Genomic DNA, 22,377 nt, shown 5'->3' on the forward strand with positions numbered 1-22,377 from the left:
GGAGAGAGAACATACGCGCGGTCTTTTGCGTAATATTCCACGTCGAAATTGGCCGTAATTTCGATTCCCTTCAATGTCAGCTTTTTATAAGAGCCCGGCCAATCTCTCCTGTGAGGGTTCCTTCATTATGGGACACGCGTATCCTTTCCATGATCCTCATTTATTCGTCGCTGCTACACGAGATATCAAATATCTTCTCCACGATGTATCAGCAACAATATGGTGACTCCTAACAGCTACTACAGGATGGAGTTACTGTATCGACGATTTTACGGGAGAGCAAGCAAATCCTGGGCCGTACGAAAATAGACCGAGGTTTGTTGGCGCCGAAATGCGGGACTGAATGGCCGAATTTAGGAATACCAAGCTTCGCCGACGTTCTTCCCAACGATGCTCCGGCGCAAATTGAACATTACTGCAATGATACATCGCTGTCCACTTTTCCTTGCGACACGTGAAATGTTACTTGCGCCACGCTATCACGACACGCTATTCGTTCTCGTAAAAGTGTCGCCGCGATACCGTTTTCAAATATTCCTCTGACAAATTTGCGAATGTATTTGCTCGACAATCTTGAAAATATTTCGTCGCTGTTCGCGAGTTGAAATTTATTGTGCACTTTGTTTATTAGATCATTATTTATTAGGTCATTAGCTAAATAATCCGGGTCGCATCTAGATAGCTAATCAAACTAAATACGTACTTATAGCAGCACAACTGCTAAGTAGCTAGCTTGTTACATATTAATTTTATAGCGAAATAAGCAATCTTTGAAAAACAAACAATAAAATTCTTCAGAACATCGCTACAGAGTTGTATTTTAGACGTAACCTGAATTATTTAGTTTATAACCTAATATCCTGTTATTTCCATTTTATGGAACTTATTTGCACCAAACTAGTATTTAGAACTTTTCTCCGGAAAAGGCCCTTTATTTATTCATTTTTCCAGCCACGGTAAAGCATGAAAAGTGAAAGTTACAATAGAGAATCCAGCGTCGGCAAGAGATGTAGGATTGCATATTTCACGGGATATGCTCGAATGAACGTTGATCAGGGTGAACGGCCTGGTGTAAAAGAGTATGGAGAACAAGTAAAGCTGCGCGCACATTAGCGTATCTCACAGGTCTTCGAATAACCGCAACAGACAGCTGTCTCGTATTCTCTTCGCGGTAACGCACACATTGCGTGTACATCATGCATTTAAAATGTCAACAGAGAGGATGCAGAAATGCGTGGCACACAACGCAACGAAATTGTTGAAGAGACAACATTTATTTTAAAAAATATACGGTAACGTATGAATCATACAAACAGTATAAAGTAGCAATTATTTCGCGTCAACAATATAAAACAATAAGTGATGCGATGGAGATTGGACCAGGCTGCGCCTGTTTTCCTTCGATGCTGACGTTGTTATCACACATTATCGCGCGTTTCACAGCATCATCGAGCTTCGTATCTTTTAGTATTATTTCCGACCTGCTGTCGGGTTTGTCGGCGGCCGCCACCCTCTCATCACGCAAAACGAAGAGCATTGACTCAGCTATGCAGCCACCGCACTGCACCGTCGACCGGGATTCCACGAATATTCCACATCGCGGGGTTTTTCATCCATTTTCCTCTCACCGCGCGTTCATCCGCCGCCACGTGATCGCGTACCTTTCCCTCTCCGCCGACGTGCCGGCGGTTTAGAATAACCCGAAGCTCCGACGTTCCCGCTTCATTCGTGAGTTCGATCCCGGCTGCCTCGCGTCACATTTCTCTCACAAATCGCAAATCCGCTCAGGAACTACATCGAAAGAAGGAAACACCGTCATGGAAGTCGCCAAAGGTAAGCTCTCTGGATTCTCGCCGCTGTGGCTCGCTGGATTTTCGTCTGGAATCCCGCGATTTTCCGGACCACCTTGCGGAAGCTGCGCGGTTCCGATTATCATTCGACCGGTTCGCAATTGCTTCGAAGTATCCGCTAGTTCTCTCGCGCATTTGCTTACGAATAACGAAACTTTCATGGACCGAGATTACAGCAAGTGTCGATCGACAAGTCGCATTGCACGGGCACTTTGTTCGATTGGCATTCAACGCGACGCGCAGTTTCAAGCTTGTGCATGGAGATGAGGGGATCTCGAATAGCGACGTGATTCTCTTTGACTGCCAAATATATACGTACCGCCGTGGCGATATTATCTATTTTATTCGGTCTAATTAGTTGCCCGTTGCGAACTTTGTTAAAACATTGCGCATCGCATCGCTCGCGCAACTACTCATTAACTATTCATTGATTATTTACGGTCGTTTATAATACAGCAATTATCCACAGATTTATTAGTCGCCCATCCGGTACGCACGTTAATCCTGCATTCATATTGTTTTCTGCAATTCTCATTATTAATTGATATTTACAGTAAGCGTGCTACATATCCCGCTCCCGTTTTCATATAGGTAATATCAATTATTAGCTTCAATCAGGATTAACTAATCACGCGTGAATTGCGATCTGCCGGTTATAATACGCGGAATTACGTATCACTCTCTTCGATGCTGGATCACTCGCGAGAATCACGGAAATTCGATCAATAGAAAAATCATAGGAACCGCGCGTACTCGTGTTAATATAATATTAATACTGTGCTCGATGTTGTTTCAGTGAACGACTCAAATAACAGCCTCGTGGAGCAATCGATGAACGTAACGTCAGCGACGAAATCCGTCTCGACGAGCAAGGCCGTGCAGAGCGTACAGACAAAGTCAGTCATAGAGTCGTCGACCTCGGTTAAATCCGTCACCTCCTCGTCCACTAGATCCCAGCAGTCAACGGAGTACGAGGAGACGGTCGAGTACAGCGACTAGCGCGATTAGAACAACGCAAATACCTCCAAGAGGAGAAAGACACCACGTGGGAAGGGGCTGAGGACGCGGCGGGATTCAGCTCGACTGGGTTCTTTGTGTGTCGTGTGTCCAGGATTCGCTCAGGAAGTCGCATCGCGACTCGCATCCCGACGACTGGATCATCCACCTGCTCGGGAGGGAAACCACTCGTAAGCCAGAAATGGCAGCGGATCGTCTGAAAGTTTGAACCTAGAAGAAGCCTCAGATCCGGCTGGGCGATGGAATCCCGGCGACTCGTCAGATACGACCTCCCCGAGGATGTCGACGATCGAGCGGTCTCGGGTCCACTGGTCAAAGCATCTCGCTCGTCAGGGTTACACCGAAATAACGAGCTGTCAGCCGCATGCACGCGGCCGCAGCTATGCGACCAGAAGAAATACGACGAGTCAGAGGAGACGGATGGCGTGGAAGAAATTGAAAACGTGCGCGCGAAGGAACGCTCTCTCGGCAGCCTCTGGCTCGCCTCCAATCGAGCTGTGGTACACCGCCAAATAGCGGCTCGCCCCTGCCTTTTTTCTTCCCTGTCCCCGACAATTTTTCCTGACCGACGATCGCCGTTCAGCCTCTCGAACATGTGGATCGCCCTGTATCGTGTCAAGACGTGTGCGTGGCCTCGCTGGCTATTTATCTTTGTGTAATAAAACTTTCAGGACTTCAGCATCGCCGCGTTTGTTCGTTGACCCTCTTCTCTCTATCTCTCTCTCCATCCCCTTGTTTGGTTTTAATTGCGCAAATTGTAATTAACGTTTGGCCGGTGGGTGTTGATACAAGCATGCATCAGGTAAACCGAAATCTTGCCATTATCACAGCGCAAACAACCGTGAAATAGATTCTCGAAATAATAATTTATAATGTTATATATGTGCGCGTACGCAGTGAGAAAATGATCACACTCATTAATGCAAAGCGAAATAAATGTTCTCCAGAGTCGCGTACGTTCGAGCAGGGATTAGACACGGAGGAGTTAACGATACCTCAAGACTTCAACCCGAGCGTTTCGCGTCGGAAGCGGAAAGCAGGATCGTCAACATCAATTTGTTGAGTGCCATATCGCTTCAGAAACAAGCGCGGGATGGATCTTTAAGCTCAGCTCCTTAAGCTAATACGTCCTCAGGCCTTCAAGCTGACACGTGGCGTGGCAATTCCATCCGTGAGATTTATCATAAGCGCAACAAAGTGCCATTTATGCCAACCGGCACTAATACTGAAAAGATTCGAGGAGAGAGCAAGGGCTTTCGACCCCACGCTACTAAAGTATCGCAACTTTCGTAAATGATACCATTTCTTTCTTTCTTCCCTTTTTCTGTATCTCTCTTTCCCTCCGTCCGTCGCAGCCCTACCTCCTCTTCACGATACTAAATCCAACTGACACGTGCTATCATGGCTTGACAGCGGGAGGAAGAATCGCATCGACCGAGGGAAATACGATTTTGAGGGAAGGATATCGAGGGTGGAAGGATGCGGAGCGATAAAGAGGAGTCGGCAGGGGCGGCACCCTCGGAGATTAAGTGGCTGTTTTCTCCAGTGGGCTTCAACAGTGTTGGCGCGCAATAAGTGACGAGCGAAAGTTTTAGAGCCGCGCTAAGTGCGGCGTAACGTCACGCGCCCCCGAGAATTCACGGCAGGTAACCGTCGAGCTCACCCAGCGGGTGAGTTCGCTCGATGATCTTGCCGGTTACAGAACGAGGCTTTCGATATCCTATCGTTCAGGCAAATGGAGCAAATGCACGCAAGAATATGGAGATTTCTCACAGTGCTTCGGTCGCATCCGCGCGCGGACTCGCGCGAGCCGGATCGAACGATCCACGAAAAACGCCCGATAGTCGCACGTCGACTTCTATCTCGTGAGATTGATTTAGAGTCCTGGAAAAGATCCATCTCTTCGTCTCGGAATAGAAACGAGACCCATCTCGACCATATAACATTTATCGCGCACGAAGCAGTATTCGTTGACACAATTAATATCTGATGAGCGATCGCTTCATGAATCTGTGATCGCACGTCACTGTGTGTGTGCGTGGGCTTATGCCCGATACAAAAGTTTGCTGTGAAGATCACACAATGATGAAATTTTCAAAGAATTTTCCTTCGAATTGCATTATATTTATTCGATCCGTACACCAACGTGTGAGACAGAGAGATTGCCGCGGGAATCGAATATCGCGAATTTGCGATTATTATAAGAAAAAGGAATAAGACGAGTATCAAGAAGATGCTCCATATTTGGCTTGAATCGTATCTGCTGTTCTAATACGCTCGATCGCGAGGGGCGACGCTGATTTAAGCGAGATGGATCACTTAAAAGGGATTCTCGCGAAAGCAGGTCACATACATCATCGGGACAAGCTTTCAACGTTCGTTCGAGGGATCCCGTGCGAGGGAAATAGATTGTGAATCGTCACTGACTCGTTCTTTCATATATATATATATATATATACATATCGCCGAAGATAATTTTTTACGTGATCGAATGTACGAACGCCAGAAACGAGATGATATTTGCGGAGAGCTGGGAATTTCATTTTTGGTTCTATTTTCGGGGACGCGTAGATGGCACTCACTCACCGTAATAAGGGTAGGTCTTCGCAAAGCCCGGTATATTTTAGTCAACTCCGTTATAGCCGATAGCCGATGCAGAAAGTCCAGATTACACCTGAATTAAAGATAAAGCTTGGAAAAAAGATTTCCTCCCGAACATCGTGATTTTTCTTTCTACGTCTAACGCGATTTTCAGATCTCTCCCGCTTGTTTGACAGTCCTTTGTACGCAATAGGATAAGCCTTTCAATTCCGAGAGATGATTCTACTCTGAACTGAACGAAGGCTGCCTGCTAAAACAAGGTATCTACCTATCCGTCGTTCTCGAGTGCACATCCAATCCATCATACTACATCATAGGAACAGGATTCTCGTTTATGGACGAGTGTGTACGTAGAAGCAAGGTACGTCGATTGAAAAAGCATTCGACAAAGATGAGATCAATCCTCAGGAAAAATTCTCGGAAAGTATTCTACGGAGGTGTAACTTCTTCCTGCGAAATTGATCTGCCGATTCAAGAAGATGGAAAGAATGGCGAGCAAATATTTTCGCTAATTGTGAATGCAGGTAGAACACGCAGAATCCACTAGCCTCGCTCTTTTAAAGGTCACTTTATCGGGAGGGCTTTTATCAGGATTCTTTCATGGCTTTATCGGCGTGCCGAAACGATACCCTGCATGATATACAGCCCCATGTGCACGATGCCTTTGTTCTTCGTATCGCGCGAATCAGATTCCTTTCGGCTATTTATGGTCGGTTATTTATAATAATCTCGAAGCTCTTTACCGCAACGCGGAATTTCGTAGCACTCTTGCTTCAGAATTAAAGAGTAATGCGCATAAGATTTCAAGAATATAATTCGAAAAGATACAATTCTGAACGCAAGGCCACATGAAATATGTAACTTGATCCTTCTCTCTTTCCTCAGCCGAAGTAGAAGCATAAATCAGTTACATCGTTGTTTTCGGTGGTAACTTTCAGCATCTCTGCCTTGCCATCAATCAAATACCCGAGTCTACTTGTCAACCCGCACTCCGTGTTTCATGTAACCGATACGATGCTCCGCGTGCTCATTATGTAGATGTAATGGATGTAATGAATATATTATAAAAATTTCAGGCGAATTTACGTCCGTTCATCAATTTTCCTGTTACTAATCACTCGTGACTTCGTGAAGATAGTATGGAACTCACCTTTTGGTTTACGAACATTAAGAGAGTTAACTCTGGATAAATTTCTCCTCGGTGGCACGATCCACGTGTTTTCAACATCCGTACATCCAACATCTGTTTTACGAGAGAAAACTGCGGTGTTTCTCCGGTTCCAAATTCTCGGATGACATATTCATCACGCGTGCGTTATCGCGCGTATCCATTTCGGGCGAGGATGGATTTCTTCCACTGGTGGGTTCATGATCTTTCCAATTTTATTCGCACTTTATTCGTGCGAGCTGTCCCGTTTCCCAACGCAATTCCTCAAGAAAAATGATACGAGCGAGAAAACGGCGTACCGGCGAAAAGTACGTGTAATTTTCCGCGTAACCTCGTAAAGCGGTCTGCCCGCGAGCTCGCGCAACGCGTTTAATTTGCTAAGTGCGGAAGACATTAAAATTTGAGTGCTAGGGATTTATCGCGAGAACCGTCGCTCTGAGAGTACTCGGAAAATAAGAAGTAAATTGATAGGAGCGCGCGAGCGCCGGTTGAAGCGGAGCGATTAAAGTTAAATAGAATTAGGAATTAATCGCAGAAATGGCTTATCCGTTTATCCTTGTCCCATCCCTCGAGTTCGTCGAGATTCTATAATGATGCAAACGATTACGGAAAACGTGCAAATTAATACCTCGTTACTACGTAATTGCTCGTGAAATTGCGTCGAGAATAAAAAGCAGTACTGATACCAACGAGAATCTCTCGCGATGGCGATTCATACAATGATCGACATCTCCAGTGATCCAACGCCAAAAATAACTGTCAATGTAATTAGGAAAACGAAATCAAGTTTGAACAATAAAAGCACGCACTCGCAGAAGCACGCCACGCTGTTACTTCATTTCGTGCTAAAATATATAAGGCTTCGTTGACCCGCCGCCTTCTTTTGGACGGCGAAAGGAAACAATCAGAAATCTAACAAGGTTTCGCAGGATTAGATCCCCTGATGTGAATTCGCAAAGAATTTTCTCTCACCTTCATTTCGCCTCCCCAAGTTGATAGCGCCGAGCAAAGGGAGAGAGAGAAAAAGCAAGAAGAAAGCAGTAACTTGGAGGAAAAAGAATATTTGCGAAACAAAATTTTGGCGGTCGAAGGCGGCCTGCAGTATCGTATTTGAGATTACTGTGTCTACGCCATGTCGATCCGCTGTCGGCGCTTCGAAGTTCGTTTGTGTCACAATATACCACTCTCTGCCCGTCGAGATGCCTTTTCTTCCTTCACGCCAAGAAGGAACTCTTCCGAACGCTTTCGTTTCGCTTGAAGCTTAGAATCGTAACTTAGAATATTGACACAAGGACTAGAGAAAGAAAGAAAAGGAGAAATAGTCGGTTTCTGATATCAATATTTGGTCTTTCCATATTCGCGAAAGAAAATTCGCGCAGCAAAGTTAAGTATGCGTGTCCGTCTTGCCGAACCATGACGCGTATTGGTCTTATAAAATGCAGAACGTGATCGAAATCGTGAAGCAGCACCATCGTCGTGAAATCAAATGTTGGCAGAAATTCCGTAGTCGTCAGTTTTTGTTTATGCTACCATTCGATTATTAAAATATTAGTATCTAAATAGAGCTTTTGAGCAATCTGGCTTATTATTATAAAAATCGCCTACGAAAGCGACGTTAATTTCTGAATATGGCTGAACGTATGTTCAGGCTTCGTATCTAAGAAATTTATAAGAATTTTTATAGAGATCAAATTTGATTCCAATAACGATGTCGAACTAATTACATTATCTTGTTTTAGGTGAAACATGCGATGCAGATCACGCAGCGTTTATGATGACTGAAGCGCGCGAGATTGGACATGCATTAGCACCGCAGAGAAAGATTTCTCTCGATTTAGCAACTTGCCTGCTGCTGTTGACGGAGGTGTTGCTCCTGCTGCGTCTGGAGATGATGGAATCACCCCGGTTCACGACGCCCTTGGGAGTGATGCTGAATGCACGCAACCTGTACAAGTCATCGCTCGCCCGGGGATTGTACGCATTTTCCGGTAGACTGTGCACACGTGGCCGTATGTGGTCCGGTACTGTAATGCAACACGACGAGACTCGGGATTAATAAACGAGATTTCTGGTAATTATATAATGTGTAAGATGTGTGTGTCTAGTGATTTTTAATTTTCCAAGAAACCTATTTATTCGTGTATTATAGATTCCTTAGAAGAATAGTTGAAAGGGTTAAGTACGACCAAATTATCTGATCTATAATAATTTATTTTATAATCATATTTAATTCATAATATCTAATATAATAGCATTTCATAAACGCGCACGTTCGATACGAAAAATAATGATAGGCGATCTCGCGATGAGCCTAATTGCTCCACCAATCCTTAACGCCATTGAAAATCGAAAATCGAAAGCGCATAGCCGCACCGCTGTTCTTGCATGACAAATGTTATGGCTTCCGGTGGAATTACAATCAGCGCTAATCGACCTATAAATCCATACGTTGACAGCTAATCCGCGTTTTGCGTGCAGCGCATGCTGCATAGATGGTTGTAAAATCCGACACTTGGTGCAAAATGCGATGATGCTAAACGCGAATCTTTTCCGTTCTAGCAATGCCAGGCTCGTGCAATGCGTTTACAGGCGGATCATTCACGTTGCTCGCGCAAGCAGCGGCGAACATTTTGCACGTGACAGCATCGACTTTCGGATCGACGGCGTTACGCTGCAATAACATTGCCAGATAAACGACAATCGATGGTGGCTAAACTAATACCGTCCAGTTAAATATTCAATTCCATTACCGGCCGTTATCGATTCAACGTCGGTCTGTATACCGCACGGCAATAATTTCAGCGTGCAACTACGAGCACGCCTGGATATCGTATAATCGCTGATCAAACGTGGCAGGCTGGATCTTCATCGAAAACTTATGAATTATATCTTGCGCGTTGTACTGATCCGTTTAAGCGCTTTCTAATTATTTCACAAATACCAAACGGAATGTAATGATCTCTCAATGTATTCTTTTAATGTGAAATGTATGTTGTTAACTTAACATAATTTTGCCATATTTTGGAGTCAATTGCGCTATCGATTTTATCACGAAGCGATAATTAATATAATTTTCAATCATTTTATTTTGACATTGATGATGTAACTTATGTCCATTTGAGAAACGAATAAAATAAAATATTAATGTTTGTTGTAATAAATAGAACAAGCTATGTTAATGTTAAATATTACGAGCAATATCGTTAATCTACAATGCAACAAATTACGGAAAGTGCTCCTTTCAAAATTACTTTTGTACTTGTTCGTACCTAATAATAGATCTCATAATTAATTGCGATATTAGAGAGTGCTACCGTTAAGAACAGTCCATTATGTGAAATATCGGGCACGGAGTAATAAACGCACGGGAGTAAGCACGTACAAATGGCAGAAAGGAATGCAAGAAAGGGCCAAGGGCGAAAGGAGTACAAAATAACTCCATTTCTCTTTTTGAGAGAAAGAAAGAGAGAGAGAGAGAGAATATCACCGTTTCGCCTTTGGATAACGAAGACAAGATGGATCAACGTGGGTGACCCACATCGGCCGTAATTTGTCACTCGAAAGCGTTAATTGGAGCTCACGATGATTAGGTAGCAGCTTCTTTGTCATGCGAGAAGAATTATTACGGCGGCATTCGATCATAAATCGCGCGCGCGCAAATATTATCATAACAAATATCCACCGCGAAGAGGAATAAGTTATTCGCGAGTCCACCCCCTAGCGATTCATCCCCATTTTCGAGGAACAATTTCGCGAGTCGTCCGCGTTGATCGATACTACCCGCGAAACGCAAACAACGCGCGTAATTAACCGAGCGCGCGATTATCGAGCGTAGTTTTTGGGCGTGACACACATGCGGGAGTTTTTCGAGATGGGTGGGTCGAGTGATTTTGCGTTAAATGGCACCCTGTTACGGGAAGAGAGGGTATCCGGCGCAACCCCCCCAGCGCTGTGGTGGACGCGCGCGTCGTCAGACGCGAAATTCAATCGCGAACAAAAGCACCAGAAACTCGCAGATCCCCGCGCGCAGTTTGAGCCTCCAACGCGAATACGAATCTCGTATAAAGTGACAGTTTCGTTCGGCGGAATCCCACCGGGAAATCGCTCGTGTGCGGTGCAAAGGGACAATCCTCCAAATTTCGCAATTTCCATTGGACATCCCTCTCGCGATGGCGTCTCATATACGTTTCCATTCTTTCCAGGGGTAATCCAGGTAATCCGGGCTTCCGCGCGAAAACTCCATTCCGCTCTGAAGACGTTCTTAAGCCACTCGATCGGACAAACTAATCGCACTTTCGAGTGATCCCACTGTTTCAGCGAGCAGACCGACTGATCGACCGAAAACTAGAATGTATAAATGCACTCACGAGAGGAACGAATCGATAGGACCGGGCCAGCTTTTGCGGTTGTAATTAAACCACCACATCGTGCTTATCGTACCGAAAACGACCTCGACAGCACATTCGTTTCCGAGCTCGGTTCGCCGAGCTCGCCGAATTAAATGACATTACGAGCGGCATGGACGAGTCAGCCAACGAGTCGATCCAGTCTAACGTCGGTCGGTCATTAGCGGTTTTTAACGGATTGGTTTTACAGAATTCGTAATCCCCTTTCGTTATCCTTACTCGTTATCCGCGCGAATTATCCAGCAAATTATTTGAGTTCCTTCCGCGCGATTTGCAACAGCGTCGGGCACAAAGCGATTAATATCAATAAGGGTACTATATCGGGTTAATCTGCTGGAAGCGCGGACTGGAAGCTGCGATCTTTAAATCGGCATTTACAGCGCATTTGCAACACGTTTATGACGGTGAACCGCTTCGTTCGATTCGAGCAGATTTATTGCGCGCCGTTGGCATCGCGTCAAGGCACGAGTACGTGTATACGTGTGTTCCCGTTAAGAAAATTATTTATAGACAAAATTTTCGTTGCGCGTGCAAGCTATTGCATCCGTTTTTCCGGGCTGACATTGTATTAATGCGCTCTCCCGCGATATCGAGCTCGTAATTGCATCACGACGTTAGTCGCGGCACTTATGCTCGCAGCATGCCCCGCCCATGGAAACTCCGTGCCCCTTAAAATCGCATAGCAGGGTGTTGTGCGTGCTGAGGCACTTCAATCTTTAACGCAGTTAAAGTCAAGAAGGAACGCTCGCGAAGTTTCAGCATCGAGTCTCGTCTAATTACGCGAACCGCATCTACTATAAGTTGATCGCACGAAATTACAACAGATTTTTCGCCGTCTCCGGCGAAGCGACATCGACCCTGCATATTAATTAGATAATTAGCAAAATTAATTACAGCTTGAAAAGTACGCATTACTACGTTCAAGAATAACGCTCGGATTCGGTAAGACCGAATAAGATCTAAATGAAAAATCTGAAATGTGCTTCAATTTTCTGTGCCCAATTTCTGCAACAATAAATTCTGATACAATGCTACAAAAAAGTTTCGAATAACTGCGTGAAATAAAGGTCAATGGTAATTTGCTGACTTATCACGTTTTCTCTCGTGTGTCCGGCGAGTTCCATTCGAGCGATATTTGAACATGGATCGATAAGGAGTTCGCCTGTCAACGTGCGTGAATCTTAGCATCGATTTTAGGGCAAACTTTCGTAATCTTACTCGTGAAATGTCCATTTGGTAGCGCGACTCTTGACGAGATAGCTGCCGATATTAATTCTGTCAAACTTAAATGAAATCAACCGTAAAAGAAAATCGCTGTTCCATTAGGAAAACCGGGATTACTTGCGCACTACATCTCGTACTGAAATTCCGTTTCGCAGAAATCCAATTCTGAAAAGGAAGAGGGTTCATGGAGAGTTTATGCTGAATAATAGAGAACGGACCTCAATGCGGTGACAAAGAGATTAACGACTGGGGGTGAAGAAAAAGATCCTGTCCAAAATTCTTGCGAAGGTGCGACAAATCTCCGTCAAGTATTTCATTATTTTATTATACCGTACGCTCTGTCTTCTCTTTCCTTCTCTCTCTCTCTCTCTCTCTCTCTCTCTTCTTTTCGTTCGCTTTCTTTCTTTTTTCGTTAATAAAAGAATCCACGCGTGACACCCTCGGATTCTAGAAGTGCGAACTTCTAACTTTTGACATTGTTATCTGAACTCTTGGAATAATGTTAGGTTGTAACGTATATCGTCCCGTTTGGTTTTAATAAATGAATATATGTGACAACCTATTAAAGACACAAAAAAAACGGGACGGATACATGTTACAATCCAACATATTTTCTCAGATTGAGAAGACTACATACGTATTATATATGTACATATATAATCATCGAATTCTTAAGTTTCTTAGAACTCAACGTATTGAGACTATTATCTAACACGAGAATGTCGCGTGCCGCTGCAAATAAATGGAACGGTTCCAAAAAATACTAAAAAAGTAAGTAATAATTAATTTCTGTCGCTAACTTCGTTCATTTCGACTTTCCACACGGCATAGCCAGTAGCAGATTCATTCCGTTTGCTCGCGCGAGGTATCCATATATAATATACACATATATGTACCGAACAAAGACGGCGGATGGGTAATTAATTTCCAGGGCATTTAGCGTTCGTCACTTCGAGTATACCTTCGGGATAATCCGACAGTTTGATGCGGTTCCCGAGTTATCCCACAGGTCCGTGAGCGGATGACATATCTGGCGCTCGAATAACTGCGCGTAATCTCGCCGTAAAACTCGGCTCGGATTAAATTAAACCAACGTCAGTTTAAAAAACTTTCAATTACTCGCGGAGTTCTCGGATGGGTGAGCCCTAATGGCTTATATTAATCCACCGAGTGTACGCGCGACTCGGAAGGCACTCGTCGTCGTTGGGCATCGATCGTGAAATCGAATCTATCGTTATTTAACGAAGTAAGCAATTAACCGCGCGATACGCGATCCGCGGCGCATCTGCGACAGCTTGACCGAGAAAATTAATTTTATACTTCGCGCACGTGTATCGGACTCGATATTATATTATAATATTCATCGTGAACTCCGAGGTCTGGCGACGGTTGTTTAATTAAAGCGCCGCAGACAGTGCAGGCGCAGGATGACGCTCGCGTTGCCGTGAAAGGCGAGAGGCGAGAAACTTCCGGATTTAGCGACGTGTGCCTCTCCCTCGCGGTTTCCGAGGCTGCAAATTTCCCGAGACGACGATGCGCGGGTTTCGTCGCTCTCGAGAAAGAGCCCGCTGGATGCACGCAAACAGATCTCCTCGTCGGGATAACTCGGAAATGGGCCAACTGTGCACGTTGATTCATGACACCCTTAACCGATTTACGTTGACTCATTACGCTCGTAAGTTCGGCGAACCTACATATTAGGCACGTCAGCTTATGTAACATGCTTGTGTTTCGCGCACCAGGAAGCCTGCCGCATTCGTTAATCCGACGTCGTGCGTTTATTAATTTGACGCGCACCATACTGACATTTACGGCAGGAGATTCGGGTGGAAGCCGATCTTAGAGCCGTTTTATCGTCTTCATTAAGCGCGGGAAAGATTACTGCGAAAACGGTGATTAAGGTTGCCTCGCATTTACATAATGCGAAAGCGCGGAGGACAACAATAAAGCGAGTCTCGGGTCGCGCGCAAACGAGAATAAATACCGTATTAATTCCCCGTCTACGTTGCGCCACGACTATCACGTTCCACCGCGCGATTTAAAATGATACGGGAAAATAGGGCTAGTGTGTCAAGGGTAGACGGCATACTCTTTTCCTCCATGTTCCCTCCCTCGAAGTCGCGTAACACCCGAATTTATACTCCCAACATAAGGGGAAACATCGCGGAAAATTTCGCAGCGAGACAGAAGCACCGCGCGCGTTGAGTCGCGGAAATAAAAATCGAGATCCTCCGGGAAGAACGTAAAAAAAGTAGACGTCGAGCGAGATTTCCGCGGCGTGTGGAAGCCAGTAAATTTGTGCAATATTTTTGCAAAGTGTAAGTAATAATCTCGAATAGTGCATTTGCGCCGCGAGTATCGACAGTGAATTTATCAGCAGTCAGCAGAAAATATAAGTAGCGGACTCCAATCGATACGTTCAGCCACTTGCGCGCAAATGAAAGCGTTATTTCTAGCGAGCCGCGCCTGATGCGGCTTCTCGATCAAATGCTGCAATGATTTTATTGTTATCTCGCCATCGGGCTGTCACGTGCTCGAATGAACGAACGAAGACTCCACGAAAGTGCATCGTTAAAGCGAACCATTTTACTGCAAGGAAAAAAATAAAAAACAGCCTGCGAGATTTCGAAAGGTAATGCGTATCAATTAATCCGCCGAATCAATCTTGGCCCGCAACTTCCTTCAAAGTGTCGCTATGATCATGCTGATCATACTCACGCCACAAACGTTTTGAATCTATGCGGAGCAATTATCCATCGCGATTATTCGTAAACACCAGCACACCAGCGATGACGGTGTACCGTACAAATATCGCTCCATGATTGACGCTACGGATTACTCTGGGTATTTGAATTTCAAAAGCGAAAGCCATTGTCGGGTTCACGTCGTGGTCGAGCCAACCGCTTCGTGCATCAAGCTTGCACCGAATATATGAGGATCGCGTGTTCGAAATCTGCTGTTATCACACGAGAAGGTCTCTAAAGTGTTCTGCGTTGTATCACGATGTATCTCAGAAGCAAAATCAAACGTTGAACTTTACGGTCAGCTCGGTTTCGATCACGTCGAACGATAAAGGTCCATTGTCGCTGAAAGTGCAACTCGAAATATCATCGGTATTCGCCACGATTTTTCCATTTTGTCGATGTGTGCGCGAGGTGCGTTTTTTTTTCGCTTTCACATCACGAGGCAAACTTTGTTCGAAACAGCCATCCATCGGTATGTAACAGCAAACGTTTATCTCGCTGTCGCCGACCTCGCCTGGACGAGAGAACTATGTATTCGAAGTTTTAACCAGGCCACAAACGCAACCGCCAACATCAGCGCGTTCAATAAGGCTTCCTGCGAATCTATGGAAAAGATACGCCGGCGAGAACCATTTCCCAAAAACCAACCCGTGCACTGTGAACTGCGGAAAATCACGTCGGAGTGTGATTGTTCGTTCAGACACTCCATCGTTTTAAATAATCTTTTTACGGAGAAAAGAATGTAAAATGAAGAGCGATATAGAACAAGTGTTCGTCTCAAAATAAGAACACAGAAAGATTTCTGTTTCTTACATCGAAAGAGCAGCACGTTCGGAGAGCTCTTTGCCTTGCAAGCTACTACACGCGTGAAGAAACATCTCTCACGTTCTGCTCAAAGAAGAACGCGATTTCCTAAGAACGTAAGAAAGAATGTGTAAGTAACTGCTTAATTAGTTAAAACAACAAGCGCAAACTTCTTTTCCCCCCGTAAACGTTTGCCTTTTGTATTTCAGCCCACGTAACGCGCTTCATCACGTGTATGCAAGCTAATTAACAAGCGAAATCCCGGCGTAGCTGTGTCTATAATATAAAAACGTTGCATCAACATTGCGACGTCGCATTATATAAATATAAAGCGACGCTTGCATTACAAATTGCAGATCAAAGCGCGCACATTTTTGTCGACGCGAAACGCCACGGCGTTAAAGAGCAATTGTGTCCGACCGATAATCAAAGTAATTAAAAGCCCTACAAGGGAACCCAGTTATAAAAACGGCGAAACCTTTCAGCAGTTCAATAACACACAGTTAAAACTCGCGATTATTAAATTTTTCTTTCCTAGTAGAGAAATATACAGGGTGAGGCACCTAAAACAGGCCACCTGAATATCTCGGCTAATATTGGTGATAGAAAAAAATGTGTCAGACCAAACTTGCATGGTTTTGAGGGACACATAATTTGTTCTAAATAATTTTTTATTAGGACGCGTAGAGGTCATATGAAGGTCAACTTTGTTTTTTTAAATGGTATGATATGTTTTTTTACGTACCATCTAGTAGAGCGTTTGAAGATGCGCACATTGATCTACGGGTCAAAATCATTCAAGCTCACTGAAGGCTAAAATTTCTAAGTGCTAGAACTTTTTCATTTCTAAGTTTACGGTATTTTCAATAGCAGAGAATTCTAGGCAATATAAAAAATATAGATATCAACAACTCAGAACTTCTCGGAAAAGAAAAAATATCTAAGGGCTAGAACTTTTTCATTTCTGAATTTACGGTATTTTCAATAGCAGAGAACTCTAGGCAATATAAAAAATAATTATAACAACAACTCAGAACTTCGCGGAAAAAGAAAAAATTTCTAAGGACTAGAACTTTTTCATTTCTGAGTTTATAGTATTTTCAATAGCAGAGAACTGTAGGCAATATAAAAAATAATGATAACAACAACTCAGAACTTCGCGGAAAAAGAAAAAATTTCTAAGGGCTAGAACTTTTTAATTTCTGAGTTTACGATATTTTTAATAGCAGAGAACTCTAGGCAATATAAAGTAAATTATTTTCCCTTGCAGTTGGCCTTCATTGACCTTGAATGATTTTGACCCGTAGATCAATGTGCGCATCTTCAAACGCTCTACTAGATGGTACGTGAAAAAACATATCATACCATTTAAAAAAACGAAGTTGACCTTCATATGACCTCTACGTGTCCACCTAATAAAAAACTATTTAGAACAAATTATGTGTCCCTCGAAACCATGCAAGTTTGGTCTGACACATTTTTTTCTATCACCAATAACAGTCGAGATATTCAGGTGGCCTGTTTTAGGTGTCTCACCCTGTATATAATACATCACTCGTAAAATTCAGCGTATTTCCAATTTTTTTAATTAATCAGAAAAATTCGGGATATTTTTGTTCGAAAATTTTATTCTAATTTTATTCCTATCTGCAAGCAGACAGGAATGACTACAATATGCGTACTCACCTGGCAATTCGAGAAAATTCGAGGTCCTGCGTTGGCGAACGCGCGGATGGGCACTGAAATTTAACGGACCCACATCCTCGTTGGTAACGTTGGACACGTTGGAGCACTGACTGTCACGGGAGCCGCGTCTCGAGGCCAGATAGGCTGCAATGCAACAGAGCAGAGTGAAGCTTGACGAGAAAGCCAGAGAGACCTAGCGAATTCGCGACGCCAGGCTTTGTTCAAAAGGGCACGTCAAAGGGTAAACCGCATCGCGATGCACCACCGTACAATCCCCAACACACTCGCGGTACATTCGCCGATTGTGCATTGTCGATTGTGCATGACGTTTTGAGGAAAAGCTCGTCGACGTTGCGCAATAATGCGCCTTAAACTTTTACGAGTCGCTTGTGGGAATAAATTTACGGTGACTATGAATACGAGAATAGCGCTTCTTTATGAGCCGATGTAAAATGAAGAGCTCGAGATTGTACGGTGAACAGTGCGTTAACGTACAAGTTTCAATTCGGCGATAATCTCCGCGGTGTCACTAAAGACACAGTTGTATTATTTAAAAATTCTCAGTGAGCTCCAGTGAGCATCAATCTGATGATCCAGTCCGGATCTAATTTCTCCTGCGCGGCAGTCGAAATGTGAACAAAGTACCATATAGAGACCCAATCGATCGTTATGTAAATGATATCTCTGCGACTGCGACGCGAAAGAGATACAGCTAGCAAATCCATATACGCGTCGTCGCGCTGACGATTTATCGGCGTGATGATTCTCGCCATCCTAATGAAAATCGAATGGCCAATGATTGAAGAGGATCGCAGGATTAAGTCTCGAGGGTATACCCTGACTTCTTCATCTCACTTTGTCGATCCAAGAATGGAAGACGGAAAAAAGTAAGGAGGCAGAGACAGGGAAAGGACAGGAGAGAGACGGAGAGAGACGCGATAAAAGGAACTTGAGCAGACGGAAAAAGGAAAAGTAAAGGCAGAAAAACTCAGACGAAAAACTCAGAAGTGAGGAAGAACTTCTTCGTTTAGAGGAGACCGAAAGTGGCTGAACCGAAAAGGATGGACCAAGTTCATCTCGTCGCCTTAGCACGCCTTGGCCAGAATTCAATCACGCCGCGGCTTTATTTCGGTCCGGGAAGCAATTATCTGGACTCGCACGCGTGTGCGTACACGTGTAAATTACGCACGAGTGCGCTTAACACGCGCGACTCACAAAGTCGCATGGCTTCGTATCGATATTAACGCGCGATGGATTTTCGCCAATGGACCGCGCGCGGATTCCGCTGCATCTCGCCAGAATGGAGCAATTATGGTGGCGCGGGCGCGTGCGCGTGTTCCGGGTTATTCACGTGCCGCGCGCGCGGTATTCATCTACGTAATTCCCATTTCAGTTTCGGATTTACCTCCTTCGCGCTCGCCAGACGATCCTTTAACCGCGACCGCGACACGTCGCACGAAAAGTACCCTTTGTGACCGGACGACGCCACAAAGACGTTGGAACGCGAAGCAATTTGCAGTTTATTAATATCCAAATTGTTTCCTTGGAATTACGTCACATTACCTTACTGCGCTGCTCACAGAAATACTATAACAGTGAAAATTGTTTGGCAGCGAAAAGAACTTTAATTATGCAAGTAATAATTGAAAACATGTTCAACGTAAAATAGAGAGAAGGTAAATCATCAGTAAAACACAAAGTCTTAATTCCAAGGAACGTACATATTAAAGCGTCGTGAAATCATGCAGTTTCTCCAATTGTCTAATAAATCTTGAATGTTTCATTCAACTTCTAGACTGCTGCGCTTTCAATCAACCAACTCTCATCACAAGAGAGAAAGTTTCGCGCCTCTCGAGAGCGTCGGCTGCCGTTTATTGCTGCAATCGCGCTATTGTCTGCAGCCAAAAGGATAAGGACGTTGGAGACGAGCACAAAGCATGAGCTGCCCAAAGACCGCTTTGTAGAAGGAAAACAGTTCGTGAAAAAGCGAGAAATAAGAAGAAAAAGAACTTACCAAGACCGCCCTTCATGGAGCCCCTTCTTCTCGGACTGGACAGCAGGGTGATTTCAGTATCAGCGTCGCCCATGTCCGTCAGATCGCTGGTGGATCGGCGCGACATGTTTTTGTCACCCCTTCCATGTCGCGAGCGCTCATCCGAACCCTTACGATGACTCCGACCCGCCTCGTCCAGACATCCCTGGCTCTTGTTGAAGTGCCCGGCCATCCTCATGCTTCTTGATACTCTGCTCTCGCTGGTCCCTCCTGCAGCGGTCTTCTTCTGTATACTGATAGGCTCCTCCAAGGAAGGCAACTTGCTCGTACCATTGCTGCAACTGCCGATCTCCCTGCCAGGACTCTTCGGCGTGTTCAACTCCGAATTCCGGTCAAGATTCGGACTGGTCGCCTCGTGCGACGTTGGTGTCACTATTGTGGGCGACATCGGACTCTTCAGACTCGGTAGGCCGAAGTAGGAGTTACGCCGCCGGTCGAAAAGCTTCGGGCTTCTACGACCATACGAACCGCAGGACGAGTTCATCGATCGGCTGCGATCGATCATGGTGGACGACGTGCCGGTCGCCGGATAGCTTGCTGTCTGTTTCAGGCACTTGCGTGGATCGCAGAACTGGAAGATCGGCGATTTGCGACCGGGCGAGTGCAGGATCTCGCAAGTGCCGTCGCTGCTCTTTGGACTGCGCAATGGACTCACGGTAGCAGGCCGCATGTAATAACTGGGACTCCTGGAGCCATGTTGCTGCTCGAGGTCGCCGGCGCGCCTGAACTCGTCGAAGTCAAAGTTCGTGTTGGGCGTCTCCGGATAGTATTCAGGCGGGAACTCGAACACGCGGGGAGTGCTAGGCGATTTGGTCTGGCTGTGGCTCGTTGGACTGCGCTGTTCGCCGATCGGCGGCTGCGGTTGCGGCTGATAGCGAGGCAGAGCCGGCAGCTGCCGCGGGCTCCTCGGAGATTTTAGGTGGATCAATTGTCCGGGACTGTTGGTCGCCATCTCCGATGCGGGTTCTTCTAGCTGATGAATTTCTGCTCGTCCCCTGGTGTCGAAACGCGCCTTCTCGCAACGATCGACCGTTCGATTATCGAGAGTGATCACGCGCCATCATCACGTCGCAGGAACGATCCTCGTCGATGCCATCGTCCTCGTCGTCCTTGCGATCACGTCCGTGAATCGTCTTGCGATCGACCGCGACGGCCACCCTTTTCATTTTAATGGATCTTCAATCTTGGTCACAATTTCGCGTTGATGAGGATCCTCAAGGGACACCGCGGGAACGAGTTTGCATTTCACAGTGGTTGTTCTTCTAGTCGCAGACCCTTTTGACTGTCGAGCAGAAGAAACGGAATTACATTTATGTTACACTTAGATCGAAAAGCGTAATTTAGTTGTATAATTATCATGACAAAAACTGTCTCCGTGCATTAACGCGCACATGAAATTTTGTGATGTACTGCGTATTTATGACTCCATAGCTGTCTATATACGTGAATGAAATTAAAGCATAAAAGCGTGAAATATGTCTAAGGACAGTTTTTCTCCGCTTATTTTGCAAGGATAATCGAAGAAAAATCCGAATTTTATTTGTTAAATTTTAATAATTCCGTTGACATTTTTCTGAGATATTTTTCTCGTGTGAAAAATAAACCAGAATGATATTAATTCAACTGAAAATTGTTCCCTCGCATTCAATCGATCCACGATTAATTGAATTGTGACACGATGAGGCACGATGCTACTGTGATATAATGCATGACCCATAACCGCAGGGTTAAAACACATCTGTGTCAAGTTCACGATCGAGTGGCTGCGAAACGCACATATCGACCTGAATAAATTGAAAAAGCGCGACACAATTTTAATTATTAAATGAATATAATATAATATAACTATCATTCAAATCCGGACACCTTCTGCATAATAATTCGCGCAAGACAAATTCACCATTAAAAAATCGAAACGCTCCAAGAAAGAATCAGCATTTGCCAGAAACACAAATTTTCACGTTTACACGTTTTCGACTTGAATCAGATATTTGATACTCACCTGCCGCCCCTCTAGTCGTCACCAAACGCGACGTTACAAAATTCCAACAGAAAGAATGTATCTTTCAGTCATTGAGAACAATTTCCCGAATATCATTATCATATCACCAGCAACCAGCGGTTACACGCAGCCTCCTCGCTGTATCCGTACCGCAGATGACGGTATATCGTAGATGACGGCGCGTGTCGACGAGCAGCACGACAGCCAGTAAACAGAAGTGTATGCGTATACAGGATTATTGGCCGGTGTGATACCGCCAGCTAGCCAGCTAGCAGGGATTAACCTGTTGATCGTCGTCGTCGCCGTGGAACGTCGTCACATTGTCCAGCCGCGTCGCGACGCCGAACGACGACGTTCCACCGAGACCAGAAACGGCTTCAGCAGAGCGAAACGGCGCCCTCGCTGATCCCTCGCTGATCGAAAAGATCCGACCGTCAGCACAGGAAGGAAGATCTGCCTTTGGATTTCGAGATCGAGGGAGAAACGAAGCGTCGAGCGCCTTGAGGTACCACCACGGCGATGGTCGGCACGCTACTGAGGGTCGCGATCCAAAAGCCACCCTTGCGCCCACCGCAAACCACCCCTACTGCACTAGCTCCTGGTCCTGGGGCTCTGTTGTTTCCTCCGCACATGCTCCTCTGGTGCTCGAATCGCGATCCGCTCGGCATTATTTATAACGCTGATTTTCATCGGCAAGGCGTAGCGAGAGCGCAACGAGGAATACGTATAACGCTGTAATTATGTGATACTTGTATAGAATATTATGAAAATGCGAGAAGATAATGGAAAGCTCGCTCGCTCGCTCGTAGTGATCCGTTTCGA

At 45.1% G+C, this 22,377-nt stretch overlaps 1 protein-coding gene across 3 annotated transcripts in view; it reads right to left on the reverse strand.

Annotated features, from left to right (window-relative positions):
- Positions 1-22,086, reverse strand: part of LOC105287608 — a 43,685-nt gene extending 21,599 nt beyond the window's left edge. For 2 of the 3 annotated variants that reach the window (XM_011353237.3, XM_011353236.3), the window contains exons 1-4: positions 21,556-22,083; positions 19,515-20,835; positions 17,501-17,644; positions 8,483-8,660 (exon numbers count right to left, since the gene is read on the reverse strand). In XM_011353237.3, coding sequence (XP_011351539.2) covers positions 8,483-8,660; positions 17,501-17,644; positions 19,515-20,505 — 1,313 coding nt within the window. In that variant the 5' untranslated portion in view covers positions 20,506-20,835; positions 21,556-22,083. Of the gene's footprint in view, positions 1-8,482; positions 8,661-17,500; positions 17,645-19,514; positions 20,836-21,555 lie in introns of all 3 variants that reach the window. The other variant, XM_026969972.1, reaches the window with a different exon arrangement.
- Positions 22,087-22,377: the final 291 nt, after the last annotated feature.

The sequence above is a fragment of the Ooceraea biroi genome, chromosome 5 (assembly GCF_003672135.1).
Source record: "Ooceraea biroi isolate clonal line C1 chromosome 5, Obir_v5.4, whole genome shotgun sequence".
NCBI lineage: Eukaryota > Metazoa > Arthropoda > Insecta > Hymenoptera > Formicidae > Ooceraea > Ooceraea biroi.